This window comes from Cavia porcellus, unplaced genomic scaffold (genome assembly GCF_034190915.1).
Source record: "Cavia porcellus strain 051 isolate PalLab524CR breed Dunkin Hartley unplaced genomic scaffold, mCavPor4.1 scaffold_8, whole genome shotgun sequence".
Lineage (NCBI taxonomy): Eukaryota > Metazoa > Chordata > Mammalia > Rodentia > Caviidae > Cavia > Cavia porcellus.
The window spans coordinates 59183188-59201859 of record NW_026947491.1 but is presented as its reverse complement, the minus strand read 5'-3'; the positions used below and the strand labels follow the sequence as shown (position 1 = coordinate 59201859).

The following is an 18672-nucleotide window of genomic DNA, read 5'->3' as shown; positions in this document are numbered from 1 at the left end:
TATTGTACTCAGTGTAGTCATTATGTGTTGTTCACAGTAAATATCAAATGTTTTGTTAAGCTTGTCTTAAGCAAAATAGAAGCCAATAAAGGCTGCAGTTTATGCACTGGAGAAATGTGAAACCAGGCTGTGCTTAAACTCAGTACCCAAACTGTCAATACATCTACACACAAATGTATAGCCTTCCTAGCTACCTCAGTACACAGTGAATGTGTGGATAGCACTCAAGAAATTACACATATACCACCTTCATAGTATCTGCTGTGTTGTGCTTCTGTTTTGCACTTTGGACCATTGAGGTAAACTAATTTCTCACACAGTTGCTTTTTTGTTCTGCTGCACACCTGCGTTGTACTTGTATTACATGTATTTCATATGTTGTAGGCTGTGTCTTAGCTAAGTTACAGTTTTCTTAAAGCATCTCGATATCATGTGGCAATGCTGCATAGAAAATTCTGAGCATATGAAGTATATAATTATAGGACAAATCTGGCATGCATTTTCAGAAATTTTGAATTTCCTGGAACATTATGGAAGCTCCGTACCATGTTGGTTCTTACTTTAAACTTTAAACTCCTGGTTATTCTACTGCAGAGTTCCTTAAAAAGTTGCCAGGACAAAGATGATGATTCCAGCTGTCTGTACATTCTGTGTTGCTCTGTGGGGTTGAAGGGGTTGAAGTTCCTTTGGATCCTCTGCTTATGCATGTACTTTTTCTTACTAGTGATTATAAATAGATGCATATGAAGATGACTACACTCACTAAGTATATTCTTATATGTGTATGATATATATATATGACTTTCTCAAATGCAGTTGTTACACAGTTGACCAAGAATTTCAGATCATATTTATGTTAAAATACTGAATATGTCTGTCAAGATTATACTTTATTTTTTACGGAAACCTCTGTTTTAAAATATATTGTGGTTCAGTTATATGCTTAGGCATACCCTTCAAAAGCTTTGATTTTGTAATTTTAAAATACCTTAAGGCAAATTATACAGCAGATGAGTCCCACTCTGAGAAAGTTTCAGTTATCATAAATGAACCTCCTCTAAGGTATTACTTCTAATAGAATTCAATATAGTTTTACATGATTACTTTCATGATTGAAATGTCCCAAACCAGATTCAAAATTCAATAATGAAACTGACAAATAATGATGGATGGAAAGGTTTATTGTAGATATTTGTAAATGTTAGTGACCTCGCATGTTAATTGGAAGAGTCCTACTGCATATAACACAACAAAATCAGTTCAAAATTAAACACATTTTGTGGAGTTGGGATGTAGTTTCTTTGTTTATCCTAATTAAATATAAAAGCTGAATCTTAGTTCAGGCAAGATTTATGGAAAAAACTAGTGAAGTTGATGAGGTAGACACAACCCAAGGAGAATTAGACAAGCAAGTAAGTCATAAGAAAGTTGTGCATCTAAATAATTTGTCTTTAAAGCAAATGAGGATAATTTGATCATCTTTAGACTATTAAATTGAGGTGCCTGTATTTTAATTTTTATTTTTCCACTGACAGATTGAGTTATAGTAGACCATTTAATGAATTTATCCAACTATAATTCAGCAAATGGCAGCCCATAGCTTAAAAAAAGTAATATCAAGTATCTGGCTCTTTATCTGTCAAATGCTCTTTTTTTTTCTTTTTCTGTGTGTGTGTATGTGTGTGTGTGTGTGTGTGTGTGGTGGTGGTGGTAGGGACCCCACAAGATTGAGCCCAGAATGATTGAACTTCTCACACAATGTTCTCCAATGTTCAGATACAAGTTTTCCTTCCTCTCCACTAGTGTCTATTTGTTGTACAAACCTTCTGTATTGAAGCACTGTGATAACATGGGGAAAAAAGAATGATTTTTGGTATCAAACACCTGAATAAGAATCCTGTCTTTGATTCTTAGGAGTTGTTTAGTCTTAGACAGATTTTAACTTTCCTTAGATTTAGTTTTCTCATCTGTAATAATTGAGATCGTAATACTTACAACCATAAAATTAAATCCCTGCTCAAAATAGTTAATACTACAAAGGTAGCATGATAAAGTGCTACCAGTGAAATCTCTGTCTCTGTGATCCCCAGGCTTCTTTCATCTTCCTCTTCTGCCAAGTTGAATGGATCCATTATCAGTTCAACAGTGGTGGAGTTCTGGCTATTTTATTCAATTCTGATAGGAATGCACGAGGCCAGTACTATATCCATTTTGTGAGGTTCATCCAAAGGAGAATAAGTCATCCTGAGTCGCACAGCTGTTAAGTGGTGTAAGAGCGGTATGAATTACAGTGAAATTCCAGTGAATTAAAATTGCTTTAGTGTTTTCTGTACAAAACATTATTTCTGTCCTAACACTTTTGTGGGATTTTGTCTGTATAATCACTGTCTCTCACTGTAAAACCAGAGAATATCCAAAGTACGGCTTTCAATAACAAAAACCTCAGACTGTCTGGATTCTGACAACCGTGATAAATCCTGCTTTAATCATGCATTAAAAGCACTGTTTGATAAGCAGTCATTTACTATTGCTTGACCTAGCAATGAATTAGTAAAGCAAAATATGTGACAACTCCAGAAAGGTGTATGAAATATGTTATTCCCAAGCCATCCAAATGCGATTGCTTCTCTCTTTCCCCACACTAGACAAGATGGTTGGTTTCACAATGGTACATAGTAACAGTGGCCTTCATTTAGAAATTGGGTTCACGCTAGGACTTTTAAAACAACAAAAAAGTTTTTAAAAATACTGAACTTGGAGATAGATGATTAAATCATGCAAGGTCAGGAGAGAGGATAATCTTTGAAAGAATGACTAATGAATGGTAATTGCTTTGATTTCAAAAACTCCCCATTTGTGCTGTGGGTTAAATTTCCCTTTCCCCATAACTTGGGCAGCTGTGCTTAGCTCCTCGATGAGACTAGGTCAATGATATTTATTTTCCTGAGTGTTTTTTCTGTCATATCAACTTTTTGTATAAAGGAAATAAAATAATGTTAATGGCCAAAAAACTCTTGTCCAGTAAAGTCCAGGGCTGTCTGCTCCGTGACTCAGCTCCATGCATCACTCTTGAGTCTCAAGCTGAATCGCAGCTCGCTGCTCTGGAGCTCGGTGGTTTGTGTACATGAGCTAGGAGATCCGGAGGAAGAGAAACAAACTCCATCTCCTTGCCAGCCACACAAGCCACTGTTTTCTTCACTACGCTGCTAGATGTCCAAGATTTATTCCCCCTCTCTGGCTACATAAACACTAATGAAGGGTTTGAAATACTGCATGCAGCAGAATATGAACTTGTCTAGAATACTAAAGAAAAAATATAATGTTCCAGTATTTATTCACTTTAAGATGATGAACCACCTGTGGGGCCCAGTTCATAAATGCTCTGCGAGTAGAGAATTGTTGGCACACAGAGAAAGTTAGAGATAAATTCATTCAGATTTCATCTCATGTGCTTGAAGCATGTTGGCTAAAAAGTAGTCTTTCAAGGTCCTTGTTCATGTACCTTCTAGAAAGAATATTGAATCTTGTATTGTAAATCAAACCGGAAATTAACGAAAAAGAAGTGAGATCTAAAAATTATGTAAGATGAATTTTTTCCTTAATTGAAATTTAAGGAGAACTTTCAATGTGAATCCACATCCTTACATGAATGTTTAGCAGGACGCACCCAGTAGTGACTACTATATGAAGGCCTCTCTTTACAGCTACTCAAAGAATTCCAATGGAGTGTGTGAATCAAATTTTGGTAAACACTGTATCAAAGTAGCTTAGAATAGACTCTCAAGTCATGTATGTTGAACCCTCACTTCTTCATTTTGCTTCAAGGTAAATAGGTACACTATTTCATCTCTCTGTGCCCCCGTATCTTCATATTTCAAGCAGTCTGACTATACTTGTGACATCACATTGTTGTCTTGATAATGGGCCAACTATGCCAGGGCAGGGATTGTAGTGTGCCCACAGTGCTCTGAGCTTCAGTATAAAAGCAGATGCATTTCATGTTCTAATTTGAAATGTGAAATTTCACATTTCCAATTCTAAGCAATCTACTATTTCAAACGAATGATGACAAATTCTTTCTTAAGGTCAGAAATCCTTTTGTAAAATGAATTTATGTACTTTATAATTTTAAGTTATGTTAAATGATTGTGATAGAAAATAACATCACAAATATAAAAGAATTAGACTTGTGCTGGCATATACTAAGTGCTCAATAACTATTAATAATTGTTTATAGTGCTATTAGTTATATTAAAATTCTTCTCATTGACTGGAATATACTTAAATTCATTAAAGTCAGTACAACAGAAATTGTTTAAAGGTCTATAAGATATTACCTATGTTCTTATTGAAGAGACCAGTAGTGCTAATGTAGAATGAAAGAAACATCAAAAAGTGTATTATTTTGCTCAAGCCCTCATTTCTTCACATCACTTACATACAACCAGGAGTGCTGAGTTGAGGTTTACTTTCCCTTCCAAGCACTTTGTATGTACTAAAAAAATCTGATTTATTCCATTTCCTCCACTACCACTAAGTCCCATCTCTTGTTTCACTATTTTGACAATGAAAAAATTGTCTGGAAAAGTGTTTAATTGTTGTCATTGTTGGTGATGCTGTCTTCGGCTTATCTAAGATAGCCTTTAAAGCATTACTTCTAAGTCCACGATGAATTTAAGACATGAAGTGGGGTTGGGAGTCACAGTTAGTGTCAGAGAGCCCTGTTCTTCAGCTGCCAGTGAGCTTGGCAAGAAGACTCAGTGCCGCGCCCCGAACTCCAAAGTGCTACTTAAGATTACAATGTACTGTACATTTTTCTCTTTTTAGTGTTTTAGGGTGCTAGAGATAGAGCAATTTTCAGCTTGCATATTTTAAGTTGAATCTATCCAGAAGTAATACTCCTTTTTTAGAATTTCATGTAGAATTTGATAGCAGTAGTGACTGTCTGCGCATGTATTTGTGTGAAGCAATTTGCCAGCAGATGACATTTGTTTCAGCTTGCACTGGTTAACAGAAAAATAAAAGGAAAAATCACACTGAGCCATTGAACTAGGTTTTAAAATTGCACTGACATAAAATTTCATCATGTCGCTGATTGTCAGAGAAACAAATGAGGATTTTAAAGGCTACTTTCTCAGTGAACAAAATGTAGACATAAATGCCACATATCTCCCCACAGATATCTGTGAATCATTCTTATTTCTAATAACATCTGTATTCATTCGTACATTAGCACCAGATTTTGACCTAAAGTAAAGTCATCCTGATTGCATTTTTCTTTGTTTTTGCATCAGTATTGACATCATTCCAGCAGCTATCAGACTGAGAATTCCTACATGTAGAAATCTTTGCAGTAGTGACAAGGAAAAGAAATAATGTAGTGATAGTATTGAGAATGTCTGGTTTAACAAAGAGCTCCTTCGTTTTATCTACAATTGACAGTAGAAGTGGGGGGGGTCCAGAAAAGGGACAAAAAAAGTAATTTAAGTGAAATCACATTTGAAGTATGCATTATTATTGGATATTTAAAAAACGCTGTGAAACTTTTCCATGAAGACATTTTTACTATTTTGTTTCATGAGCTATCTCATGAGTATTTCTATAGTACTTTAAATTTTTCTCCCAAACTTACTGTAGACAAAATTGTGATCAGTATATATCAAACATTTTAATTTTATTTTCAATGATCAAAAAAGGGACAAAATCATACTTTATCCAAATGTCTTACTTCTGTCCATTAATCCTACTGCTCAGTTCTCCTTATATAAAATCAAATACTGCTTCTGTATCTGTCCAGGAATCTTCAGTATGGTTTGTTTACACCCACAGAAATGTGTACTTTTTCTGTAAAGTAGGTTGTACTTTTTAAATTGTGGTTTTAAATAACTTAAATTTGCTACCCAGACAATTGATACTTTTTCATGAGACTGTCATTTTACTAATAAGTACCATGTAAGTATTTAACTGTGCAAGATATGGATAACATCATTGGCATAATTTGAACCAAACTTTTAAAGCATGTAGCCTTCTTTAAATAGAATGTGGAAGCTCTGGTGAATTTAAAATCATTGAAAGACTGAAGTATTTATTAAGTAATGAAAGTGAGCCTCATGGGATAGTGTCCAACCCTCCTGAAATGGTTCTTTGATAATGAGGCAAGTCTATGATAACCCTGACTTTGACTCATCTGTCCTTACTGGAAACATTACAAAGAAGCAGAGGAGTTATCATTTGTGGATCAGACACATTAGCAATAGGAATGCCAGAGGCAGAAAATGTGCAATTTCGTGCTCATTAATTTCAGAGTGGATTTACAAATTAATCTGGCTCAAGATATTACTCTTCCAGAAGGCCTGCAGACACCACCAAGCATCACATTATCACAGACCGCTTGCATAGGTCTAACCAGATATTCAGGCCCACTGAAGTCCTCTTTGTCCATTTTTGCAGATCAGAGGTCATGTTCCATGCTGGAGGCCTTCCTGGTTCCAGATCTAAGCAGATTCAAGTAACTGACTTTGCATCTGAAGGGAAGGAGTTTGAGGAGATAGTGCCACGAAGATTCTTCCTCTGTGTGTCTGATGTGAGGCATACTACGATTTCATTTTGATTGTCCTTTACTACCTTGAGAGTAGTAACTCAATAGTATTTGTTCCCACCATAAATTAAAAATTGACTAATAGATTGTTACTACAAACCATCCATTGCCACAAGTAAACTGAACTTTGATGTATCTGTCTCCATAATTGAGCCAAGTTAGGACTTTTAAAAAAATTTTAAGTGAATCAAAAGGTAGAAAAATCACTCAAAATCATAAAGTTGCAAATTTTCCCTTCCATTTGCATTGTTCCATAAGCAAATTTATAATTGGAGACTTTGAGACCTGGACCTGGAGACTCTTCCAGAGTTCACTGATTCTCCTGATATTCTGCCAACTCAATTTTTTTTAAACAAAACAGTCATAAGACAGTACATAATCCACAATCATTACTGTATTAGATAGTTATCCTCCAAATAGTAGCCCACTAGCCCCACTGGTGAAGTTGATTAAATAACACAAATGTCAAGTTGCATCTCTCCTTCAGTTATCATCATCTCAGCCTGTGTCATGTCCGTCTGCTCCAGGGTTGGGGTGAGGCAGGAGGTGGAGGCAGCTTCCTTGCTGTTTCTCTCTGGCCATCAGGGCCTCCGCCAGCACACAGGGCAGCTGCGTGGCTTCCCTGACACTTCTCCCCAGCTCACAGGGCCTCTGCTGGCACATAGGGAAGCATCATGGCTTCCTCACAACTTCTGTCCATCCAACGAGGCCTCCACCAACACACAGGGAGGATGCATGGCCTCCCTGCTGCTGCTTTCTGGCTGACAGGTCCTCCGTCGGCACACAGGGTCTGGGGGCTGTACTGCTTCCCCGCTGTCCCTCCCTGTCCAGCAGGTCCACCGCTCCTGGCCTCCTTACTTTTGTTGAATTCCTGTATTATCTCTCTTCATGGCCTCCAAGACTGAGTTCAAATCCTTCCTGTGTCCATGGGACCCACCACTGTCCTCCTTCTCTTCCTTATGCTGCCATATTCTAGGGTCTGGACACCAAAACTTGGAGAGGTTTTTTTCTCTGCCTCTCAACAGTCTGCCATTTTCCTGAAAGTCCCTCTACCAACTGTTACAGTTTGCCGCTGACACAACCAGGTGGGTCCTCAGGATGAGTATATCTTCCTTACCCATACAATTGCTTGCTGTTGTTCATAGCAAGTGGAGCAGGGCATATATTAATGTGTCTGTGAATGAGTTGGGGATTTTGTTAAAGACCCACCCTGATTCCATATGGTTGGATTAGACCCTGAGGGTCTGTGTTCTGACAAGCTCTAGGTGATACTCACACAGCCTATCCATGAACCACATCTGAAAAGCAAAGAGTTACTTAAAGGAGTAGTCAGGCTTCTTAAAAACAAGCCTACCAGAATACGAGCTGTATAGGTGACATTCTTAGTTGAAATGGTTATGTGATTGTGAGAGTGGATGACTCAGGTTAGGGAAAATGAGGAAGTTAACACATTCTCAGTGATAAACTGTAAGAAACTACCCATGTTATAGTCTCCATATACTGTGGCAGTTGCTAAAGCCTATGTAGAACCTGGAGCCTTCTGACAATAAGAAAGTCCAGAGTGCAACTTTTGCTTAGAGAATCCGGGTTAGAGAATCAGGGTTATTTTAAACAGGAATGAAGTGGGGTACCAAGATAGATCTTTCAGTTTGCATTTCTTTAAATTATGTGGGCCACTATGATTGTAATTCATCATTTTCATAAGAAACAGAAAACTAAATTATTTCATCAAAAGCCTTTGACAGTTATTCTTGAGGAACTCTTGCATACATTTTAGAGTGTGCCATCTTACCACCACGGCAGCAAACTTTATGGAAGATCAAGATCTGACAGAGAAACAGTCACAGTATGGTCATTCTGGGTAGGAATAAAATGTTCACAAGTTGCAGATTATGGCTCATCACCAATACAACACTGCCATGTTAGCTGAAAGCTTAAAATAATGTGTGCTTCTTGTCTGATTGCATCATTCTGGGTAGGGTCATTGTGGTGACTCTTCCTGTGTCTTCCCGTGCCCCACCTCTGCGCCCTTGCCCCAAACCCATGTTCATTCCCCTTAGGAAAATCTTGTACCATGTTCCACTCTCAGACCTACAAGGTAATAAGAATTCTGTAATCAGTCCGCTGAAATCATATTGTCTTTCATCCATTTTGAGTTTGTTTGCATGTAGTAGGCACTAAAATTTATAGAACTTAATTGAATTCAAGGGATACATTGTTTCTTTCAAAATGGGTTTCATTTGGTTCCTTTATAGAAAGCAGAGTTTTCTTCTGAGTTCGTAATGATGTGCCTGAACATCGTGCAATGAGCTGCTTGTCTCCCCACGGCCAGGAAATAGTCATAATGTTTTACTGCACAAAATGTCTTTTTTTTCTAATCAAGAAGTTAAGGGACCTTCTAGCTTAGCAGGTGCCTCAATTGTGCATAATTAGTTGGTAGGAATTGTTTAGCCTAGGCTGATTAGTCTCAGCCGAAGGAAATTAATGTTTTTTTTTTTTTTTCAACAAAACCTTGAGCACAGCCAGAAAGTCCTGAAACTATAGTTATATCCGGTTTCTCTGGGAAGCCCGGACCTTAGAGATGGAGAGGCAGGAGGTGAAGAGATGAGAATCAGCCTGATTATATGTGGATATGATTGATGTCAGGCAGTCATTGAAAGATACAAGAACCAAAGGGGACCTGAGTCACTTTTGCAAGATGATAATCCCACCTTCAGTGTGAGCTTCATCTGTGATGTAGACTGAAGGCTTCTTGCTATGTACCTGCCCCTTGCTTTCTAAGCTTAAAAACATCAGCTTCACCTGGAATATATGATCAAAACAAATGATCAGTGTTTGCCTCTCCTGTGCTTTGGTACATGAGAACACAGCCAAATTGGGTTAAATGAGAGGGACAGATGGTTTGCCCGTTATTCTTCTGTTTTAAACGTATGCTTGACTAAGCGCTGTCTGAACCTCTGTACTATGTCAGTTCTCCTTGTTAACAGAAGGCATATTCTTTGTCCTCAGGATGTTTGTAAAAAAAAATATCCCTGTCCTCCCCTATTATTACCAATATCGAAGTTCCTATGACAGTGGGAGGCCATCATGTGTGACAATGATTATCTAGCCGGCTGTTAAGATATCATTACAAGAGGCTAGCAATTCAAATACCCAGCAGTGCCTTTTATGATTACTTGAAGGGTTTATTTTAGCGAGCAGGAGCTCACTATCTCAATGTCTGCTCTGTCCCTATAATAACTTTCAATAAGGATTCCTTGACAATATGATTTGCCATAAAAATCAAGGCTTAAGAGACTCTGGTGTAAAAATCATAATTATTTTGTTTAAAGGAATGATTTTAAAGGTTGTTTAATAAATCCTTCTATATCTGAATAAAAACAAAAATATATTTTAATATCAGTTTTATAGTCATAGATTTTTAATATAAAAAACTTTGGATAAGGTCTGAGTTCTAAAGTAATTGACCTTAAGCCTAGAAAATGAGAATCAGATAAGATAGAGTATATTTCATACTTTAGGTTACTTATGATAAACACTTAATTTTAAAATTTTGATGTAATTTATTACTAGCAGCAAATATTTAATGAGGGACTTTATGGAAGATATTCTTTTAGACATATTATCTACTTATTGATTTCTTTCATTTGATCTATTTTTAATTCATGAATACATGTGAATTGGCATCTCATTTACATTTTTATCTTTAAAATGTGAACTTTTAAGTATAAATTGGTTCTATAGCACAATTTCTAAGTATCCCTTTTGCAGATTTCTTCATAGAAATTACTTATGCTGTGCAAGCTCTCTGTGGTAGGTAGGATGTGTCCATTCATTTTTTTATGTGGTCCAGCAGTGTGTTACCCCACTGAGCAATAAAATTGACTTGTCTATTGAAAGAAAATAAGATAGAGAAGAAATAACCTGATACAGAGAGCATAAGAACTTCAGTCGAGATGCACTTCAGTTATGTGGCCTTCTATAGACACACCTCTCTAAGCCTCAGTTCTAACCAAAGAGTAGATTATCTTTTGTAAATGTGAAGTTGTAGAACTGTATCTGCAAATGCACTTAATGGACACATGCAAAGATCATGGTAGAAGTTTCCACAGCTTTCAATAATTGTATACAAGTGATTTAAAATACCCTGTATAGTCCTGTCCTTTAGTGTCCTGTTATGGAGCCATCGGCCACTAATGCAGTGTCTTCTCTCCTTTACTATTTGCAGACAAAGTTTGAATTAAGTGTTGACTTTTAGGAAATCACATCCACAGAGCTAAAGTCCATTCTGTGATGAAAAGTCTTTATTAAAAAAAAAAAAAAGGATCATGATGCCTCTTTTATTTTCAAATAGATATTCCAGGGGGAATATTCCTGAAATCAAAGGGTTAAATTGCACCATGATTCTCTGTTGCTTTTGTCTTCTTCCGACTAGCAATAAATGTTGCCAAGCTTCCGCCACATTAGGAATCATTGCTTTCCCCCAGACTGACTCATGCAAGCTACTCTTAGATGACAATTGAACTTAGTTCAGTCTAGTCCTTTGACCAATAAAACTTTTGCTGTTGCCTGCACTTGGAAAGGACATTCTTGACGGTGGAGGTGGGAGTAGGAGTCGGAATGGGAGATGGGGAAGGAAGTAGATGCTGGCCAGGTGGCCATCTATAATTCAGTTCCGACCTTTTAAGAATGTGCATAACTAGACCATCTCAGCTCTACATCTAGGAAATTGCTTTCAAATATAAATGAGAAAACCATTTTACCAGGAGTGACTACTTATGTACTCAAACTGGGTAAACTTCTAAAGAAATATGTCCTTAAAATAAAGCTTCAACTGCAGTTAACCCCAGAGTCTGCTGAGCATCTCTTACTGTTCTTCAAGAAAATCTAAAACCAGATTCAACCAAATATTTTAATTGGGTGTAATCTTGACAAATTAAAAATTGAAGAAAGTCTTCACAATTCCAAAATGCTGACTCTAAACATAATCACAGTCATCTTGCTGACTACTCTGCATAAATATTGTTTCAAAGTTTTGAATAATGAAAAGAAATATGTTTTTAAGCAGTCTCATCATTAATCTCAGGATTTTACAGTTGGTTTGTTTTCATAGATGCTACATAAAGCATAAAACCTGGTTATTAAATTAAGACTGTAAGAAAAGCCTTCAAATAGGAGGAAATGATGGGGCAAATGGTGATGTTAGTAGTGTTAAAGTTCAATTTTGTGGATTTTGATATACTCAGAGTTGTGTTTGCAAAGAAAACAAATCAAGAACCTAAAATATTGCTTCAAAAGCAACAATGATGTTGATTGTTTGGTGTGTAAATTTGCTAGTTTTCATTATGGTTAGAAGAATATAAAGAATTGTATGACAAATGGAATGTAAACATGAAACAGTGTGACTGCCAGTTTTTAAGTTAATTGCAGTTTATAGCAGAGTTAATCTTTCCTTTTTGTCACTGCTTATAAAGACCTTGTTAGTTTTATGAGGAAGTCGTGAATCACTTCAACCAGAAGTACATCTTAGAGAGAAAATGTGCCTCAATTTTGAAACACAAACTACTTAGCTGGGAGAATTAATGTTCTCAGATGATAAAGCCTTGTGGCTGAATCAAATCCTTGCTACGTTTAATAGTTTTCCAGGCACAGTATGAGCTGTTTTCATTCTTCAATGATCCCTTGTTAAAGCAACAATAATAAACAAAAATTATAATGTGGGCACAGGTGACTTTTGGATCATCTAGCTTGACTGAACATGCTAGATATTTGTTTCACATTATATTTACTCAAGTCATATACATCCTATTCTTGAATCTCTTAAGGTTGTTACTCAGAAATCTTTCACTTCATATGAATGCCTCCATCCAAAGAAGGAATTGTTCCTTCCTATTTTAACCCTAATGTTTGCCATCCTTGATCAACTGACTGTATTTCAAGTCAGTTTATATTAAAAAACCCAAAACTAAACAAAACAAAAAAATTTACACCTGTAACCTTTTGGCCTCATTTCCTCTAATATCTTGTCACCTAGTGTTTTAATCATTCGATTTCTTGCCTAACACAATATACTGAGCTTTAGACTTTCTGTCCTTTCAGTTCTTTTTATTGTTTGAAAGGTTATTTCATCTCTTTCTCAAAAGAGGGCCAATTAGCTCATTGCAATCTATCTTCTTCTGCCAAACCATCCTTCCTTCCCTGTTCTCAACCCGCTTCTCTGGTCTGACCTCTGAATTACCCTGTCCCTCTGCAGTGCTCAGAATGCGGTTCACACTCCCAAAAGACCCCTACTAACTCTGCTCGTCTCCTGCAATGCTAATGTTCTGTTGTCTGCTTACCTGGAATATTATACTTCATCTCATTTTCTTTTTTCTTCTACCTGATTAGTCTTAATAACCATTGAGCTATTTTACTCTTTCTTTGTCTTCCATTTAAACATACTTACTAATATCTTATTTACCACCGAATGCAGTCAAAAAGCAAATAAGTTGCATACTAGATTTGCATATTTCTTACATTTTCTGAATGACTTCATGGGCTTTACAGCTTTTGATCCTGACAACCTTAAGAGGTAAATGAGAATTTTATACCTCTTTTATAGGAGAAGAAACTTATGTTCAAAACCTTCCCAATGACTTGTCCCACAACTCACTCAAGTTAGTTAGGGTTAGGGTTAACAACTCTTTCTACAATATTATGTCACCTCTCTCTGGCAGAAGGAGTACAATCCACTAAAGATCTTCATTACATTAGAAACTTGATGGAAATTAACCAAACCCTTCATTGTACCTTTGCAGATGAGAGTCCCTACACTAAATCCGCCAGCCAGACAAAGCCGCCTGATGGAGCGTTGGCTGTGAGGAGACAGAGCATACCAGGTTAGAACAGACTGTTGGATTTTTCAGCTGTTTTACTTACTTTTGAATCCTGTTACATGGTGATCCTAAATAATTCCAACCTGGTACTAAAAGTCATGTTTTTTGTTAGAAGGTAAATTACAGTCTACACAACTTGTTCAAACAGTAAGCAAAGCTAGACTTTGGAAAAGCTTGCCAACTTGTGACAGTTCATCCTGTAATCCATCATAGCAGAATCCTTCGTGAAATGACTTGAATTTATATCAACTTTCACTCATTTATTTACTCTCACCTCTGTTTTCAGCAGGATGACTTTCACAGCAGCATCCATTTCCTTCCTGAGGTACTCTGCAGAACAAAGGGGCTCAGAGCTGCAGTGGCAGATCATGTATGCAGAATGAAAATTACTCCTTTCTTCTCATCTCTCTGAACCTAAAATTCTTTCCATTGCACAACTCTTGTAAAATTCTGGGGTTATTTTCCTTAGAAAGGCATGTTTCAGAGTCTTGTAAAACAGTGAGTGATGTCTTTGTTTTTCCAAAAACCATTTTAGAGAAATATCATAAAATATCCATACCCTAAACATTCAGTATTTTGAAGCTTTGATTTTGAGAATGACACAAAATCACATAAGTGCTCAAATTAAAAGGGGAAGGAAATTCAAAATACTATTCAGACTTTTTCTCAGCTGCATAATTCATGGAAAACTCAATTATGGAAGCAGTTGTACTTAAGGTTTACAGCATAACGCATTTGAAGAGTAATCCACAGGGAAGAAAAATAATGTGTTTATGTATCTTATATAAGTAGTTTGAGTGCAGTTAAACCTCAGCCATAGGACTTTAATTTTTCATCAATTCAGGAGAAAAAAAAAAAAAAAAAAAAAACGTGTTTTCTACCTAAAGTGAATGGCTTGGCAACAATGTGGATAAAAAGAATAAATTTTAATTTGAATAAAGAGCAAATGTCCAGTTTCTGAACAGACTTGTTTATGATTACTGCTTACATTTATAAATATCACGTGATTATTCTTACTCTTATTCTGAAGTCTTAGATATCTTATGAAATTACGTGACTTACAAAAAGACATGAGTGTGTCAGACACGCCCTGTTTTGGTGCTTTCAATTCTAAGTAATTTACATTCTGTAATTAGATGGCATTGCGCAACAAAGAGATTTCTTCTACTCTGTTCTATAAAACAAGATTCTTAGTGCTAGTCACTTTTAGAGAAACATTATAGTCTCTATGAACTGTGTTGCCAGTTTTCTCTTTGTCAGCACCTAGGAAGTATCTGGCATTTGAAGGTCAAGAATATCAATTTTTGGGGCTGGGGGTTTAGCTCAGCAGCGTAAGCGCCTGCCTTGAAAGCAGGCAGTCGTGAGTTCGATCCCTGGTACCGATAAAAAGGAAAAAGACAAAAAACAAAAAAAAAGAATGTCAATTTTCTAACAGTTCCTCTGCTTTCTTGCTCTTCATACATGGTCTAGCACTCAGTATTCATCTGCAGGAAAGAGGCCAGAGATGTGCCACTGTTTTCCCTCTTTCTTGATATTAAACAAACGCACTGACTATTATCAATGTTTTCTTTCCAAAGATTGCATACTGTATTAGAATATATGCTTGAGGGCCATATTTTTTCTTAAAATCCTTAAGCAGTTTTTCAAGTCACATGTTAGGTAAACAAATCACTCAATTATAATCCTACTGTACTTACAAGACACTAGTGATACTTCATGATATTTTTTTCCTTCTGTTCCTTCATGTGTCAGATTTACTGAAATTAAAAGTTGTTTTGTAGGCTTTGTGTCTTCATGGAATGTGGCCATGAAAAACTCCTCTTTGTTCATATCTCATAAGGTGGAGGCCAGATGGATCAGAGGTCTTCAAAAATCAAAACCATTCCGGTAAAAGGGCTAAGAAACTACGGGGATTAATAGGTGATCAATACTTACTATATCTAGGGGCCTGGGGGTTTAGCTCAGCGGCATATGCTCCTGCCTTGCAAGTGTGTGGTCGTGAGTTTGATCTCTGGTACCGATAAAAAGGAAAAAGACAAAAAAAAAAAAAATACTTATTATATCTTAAAGAGGAAATTAACGCATTTCTCAGAAAATGCTTCCAATCTGACAAATGATTCTTGGAGTCCTGATCATTACTTTTTTTCTCTCTTGCTTGGAAATTCCTATAAACCATTTTCCTAGCAAAAAAAGGGAATCTCTTCAGATCCTTGGCCAAGGGGTCCCTTAAACAGTTATAATCCAACATCTACTCTTGACCAAGTCTTGACCAGTCTCTACCATGTCTATCTCTGCTCCTACAAAATCATGAGAGAGAGAAACTTACAGAAAAGATTCCAGGTAAATGCATGCTCTACTGTTTATGATTTTCTGGAGCTTTGGCTGAATAGTCCTAAAGTATTCTGAGAGACTGAGTTGGACTGTATGGCGCCAGAGGATCTAGATGCAACTTCCCAACTTTTGCCTTTCTCCTGTGCTCACCTCCTAATCTTAATTTCTTCATCCTGGGAAGAAAAGAAAGATGCGTTTAGATAAAAGGGCACCACGTTAAAAAAGCCCTAACGGAGAGCGAGGCTCATCTATCAACCCCAATCTCCTTGTTGTGATGGTACCTCCCAACGGAGATGCAGCCCCTGGGCTATTTAGCTGCCCCAGCTCCTGGGGAACAAACCAACACAAAAAGGCTGAAACCCAAGAGGACCAGGTCTTTATCACCTATTTCTTCCAAAACACCACTCCCAATGATCTAATGATGGTTACTGAATTTTATTATTTCCATTAGCACTGTCCTTGATGGACAGCATGAGATTATAGCAGAGGAAGTGTATATGTAGCAGGAGGCATCTTAATCTTGTCTTTTCAAGTTTTATAATTATTTAAACTATGTTTTGGAACTGATTGTACACATGTAGATCTGGCACTTCCTAAAGGAAATATTTACACATATATACATAGGTAAAATCTCTTGACGTGACTCTACTCTTTTCATGGCATAATAAACAATAACTTTTAACGGTTCAGTGCCAGAGTAGTAACCTTAAATGCTAACAGAATTACAGTTTGCTTTTTATACAAATTAATACTCAGCACTACCGTGTAAACTCAAATCTACGACAGCAATTATTTTATAATCACAAGTCAAACATGTATCTTTCATTAAATGCAAACTCTCACTCTAAGTTCCTTCACTTCCTTTTTTCTTTTCCCCCAAAAAACGACTGTGTAGATGTCTCCAAAGAGGAAAATGTTTTGCCTTGGATAAAGGGGAAATGCATTATTAATGTTATTTGGTAACTTGAAAATCATATTTCCCATGACATAAAATGTAAAAATAAAAAAAATTTAGTCTTTAATAAAGTTTTTTCAAAAATTTTAATGACAATATTTGAAAAATGACATGAGTTTCTACTACCCTGAAGTTCAGAGGTAGCATTCTGCTAAAAACATTAAGCAGTTATATTTTTCAATCTTATTTCTTTTCATTTTTTCAAAGATGAGATGAATTCCAAGCACAGAGGTGTTTGAACTAGCAGGTTCTACTACATATCTGTCTGTATTTTAAAAACCTACTGATCTGATGTTGCTTAATTTAATAGGCCACTGGTGAAGCTTGACTGCTTAAGGGTTTGTCCAAATTATTAAAGGAAATCTGTATAGATTCAGATTTGACAGATTCTATAGTAACTTCTGGCTTTTCCCACTAAAAGATGAGTTAAGGGTGTCTGCCTGGCATTTTTGAAAAGAAAAGACAAGTCACTACATTATATCCCAAATCCTAGAGTCAGTATATTACCTACTTGACTTGCCTCCTTTTCTACACAGGATGCCATTCTTTGCTTGAGTTAATCTTGACTAAAAATTTGGGCAATTCACAAATGCAGGAAGTACTCCATCTAGTGTATTTCTAAATTTTGGTGGACCCAGAAAAATTATTTTAAATCTGTATCCAGACTGAGGCCCCCAAGGTATTTTAGGGGTTTTATCCTTCCTAGAATATTAAAAAAGACATTTATTGATTTGTTTATAATGGAATAAAGTTGATATCAGTTTTTTTATCACATTTAGATAATTGGAGAAAAAATAAAAATATGGAGCTGAGAGTCTGAAATGGTCAGTAGCCCACAAAGTGTACAGCCAAGTTGTTTAGAATATGTCCAGAAAGAATCAACATCTATTTGAAAGAGTAAATACCAGAGAATAGTACTTAACTTCTGGAGAACTGATAACTTTGCTTGACTTAAGGGATAGGGCATAGATTTTTGAAGGTTCTGTCTGTGCTCTCTCTTTAATATTTTCCTATCTTTGATATGCACACAATTTGATGGTTCATTGGTCTAAATTTTCTATATTACAGCAGATACCTAGCATGACTTTTATACTAGTATACTGTTCAGGAGTATGAAGTGCATCTATGCTGATTTTTGGCCCTGCTTCTACTTTGTATGTTTAATTCTACCATTAAGCCTCTCCAGAAACAATTGAACCTCACTGTGGGATACCAAGGTCATTTGAACTTTTCAAGTAGGAAATGACATACAAAAACTAGTGCTACACATACTACCAAAGTCCCTACGACAAACAGTGCTGTTATTGAGGACATGACCAGTGTCAGAAAATACCAAGAAATTGCCAAGTGTAGTAGTCCAGGTCTGCAGTCCCAGCATTCAGGAGGCTGAGGCAGGAAGATTAAGAGCCTGACAACAGTATAATATGAGACACTGTTTCCAAAAAAAGTTTAAAATTGCCCCAGATAATTTTAAAGAAAGAAGGGAGAAGATAAGAGAATGAAAAAGGAAGTAAAGAAAAAGAAAAGGAGGAAAGAAGGAAGGAAGGAAGGTAGGAAAGAAGACCAATGAACACACACTTTTACTAAATAGTCAGGCTTCCTTACACCCTTATAAGCGTCCCAGTGAAAAACATGAGGATCAAGGTCTATCCCACCAAAGCTCATCAATGGCAGCACTAGGGAAACTCAAAACACTTAGATTTTTCTAAGTGTTAAAATTGTTAGTTATTTAAGATATTAGTTAAATCATCTCATTTCGTTGGAGGTAAGTTTCTGAGATCAGTAAGTGAAGCCTATTGGTGCAACTGCAGATATGCCTGCAACTCATTTATTTATTGATTAATACTTATCACTGCCTAAAATTAGCTGAACAATGTGTTACTGTTTTCTTTCTCGGTCTCTACCTAAAATGT

At 36.4% G+C, this 18672-nt stretch overlaps 1 protein-coding gene across 13 annotated transcripts in view; it reads left to right on the top strand.

Moving 5' to 3' along the window:
- Grip1 (glutamate receptor interacting protein 1) overlaps positions 1–18672 on the top strand; it is a 633384-nt gene that overhangs the window by 431197 nt on the left and 183515 nt on the right. For 10 of the 13 annotated variants that reach the window (XM_063255088.1, XM_063255086.1, XM_063255092.1 and 7 more), the window contains one exon: positions 13396–13476. The exons of the other annotated variants lie outside the window; for them this stretch is intronic. In XM_063255088.1, coding sequence (XP_063111158.1) covers positions 13396–13476 — 81 coding nt within the window. The remainder of the gene's footprint in view (positions 1–13395; positions 13477–18672) is intronic. 13 annotated transcript variants of the gene reach the window in all.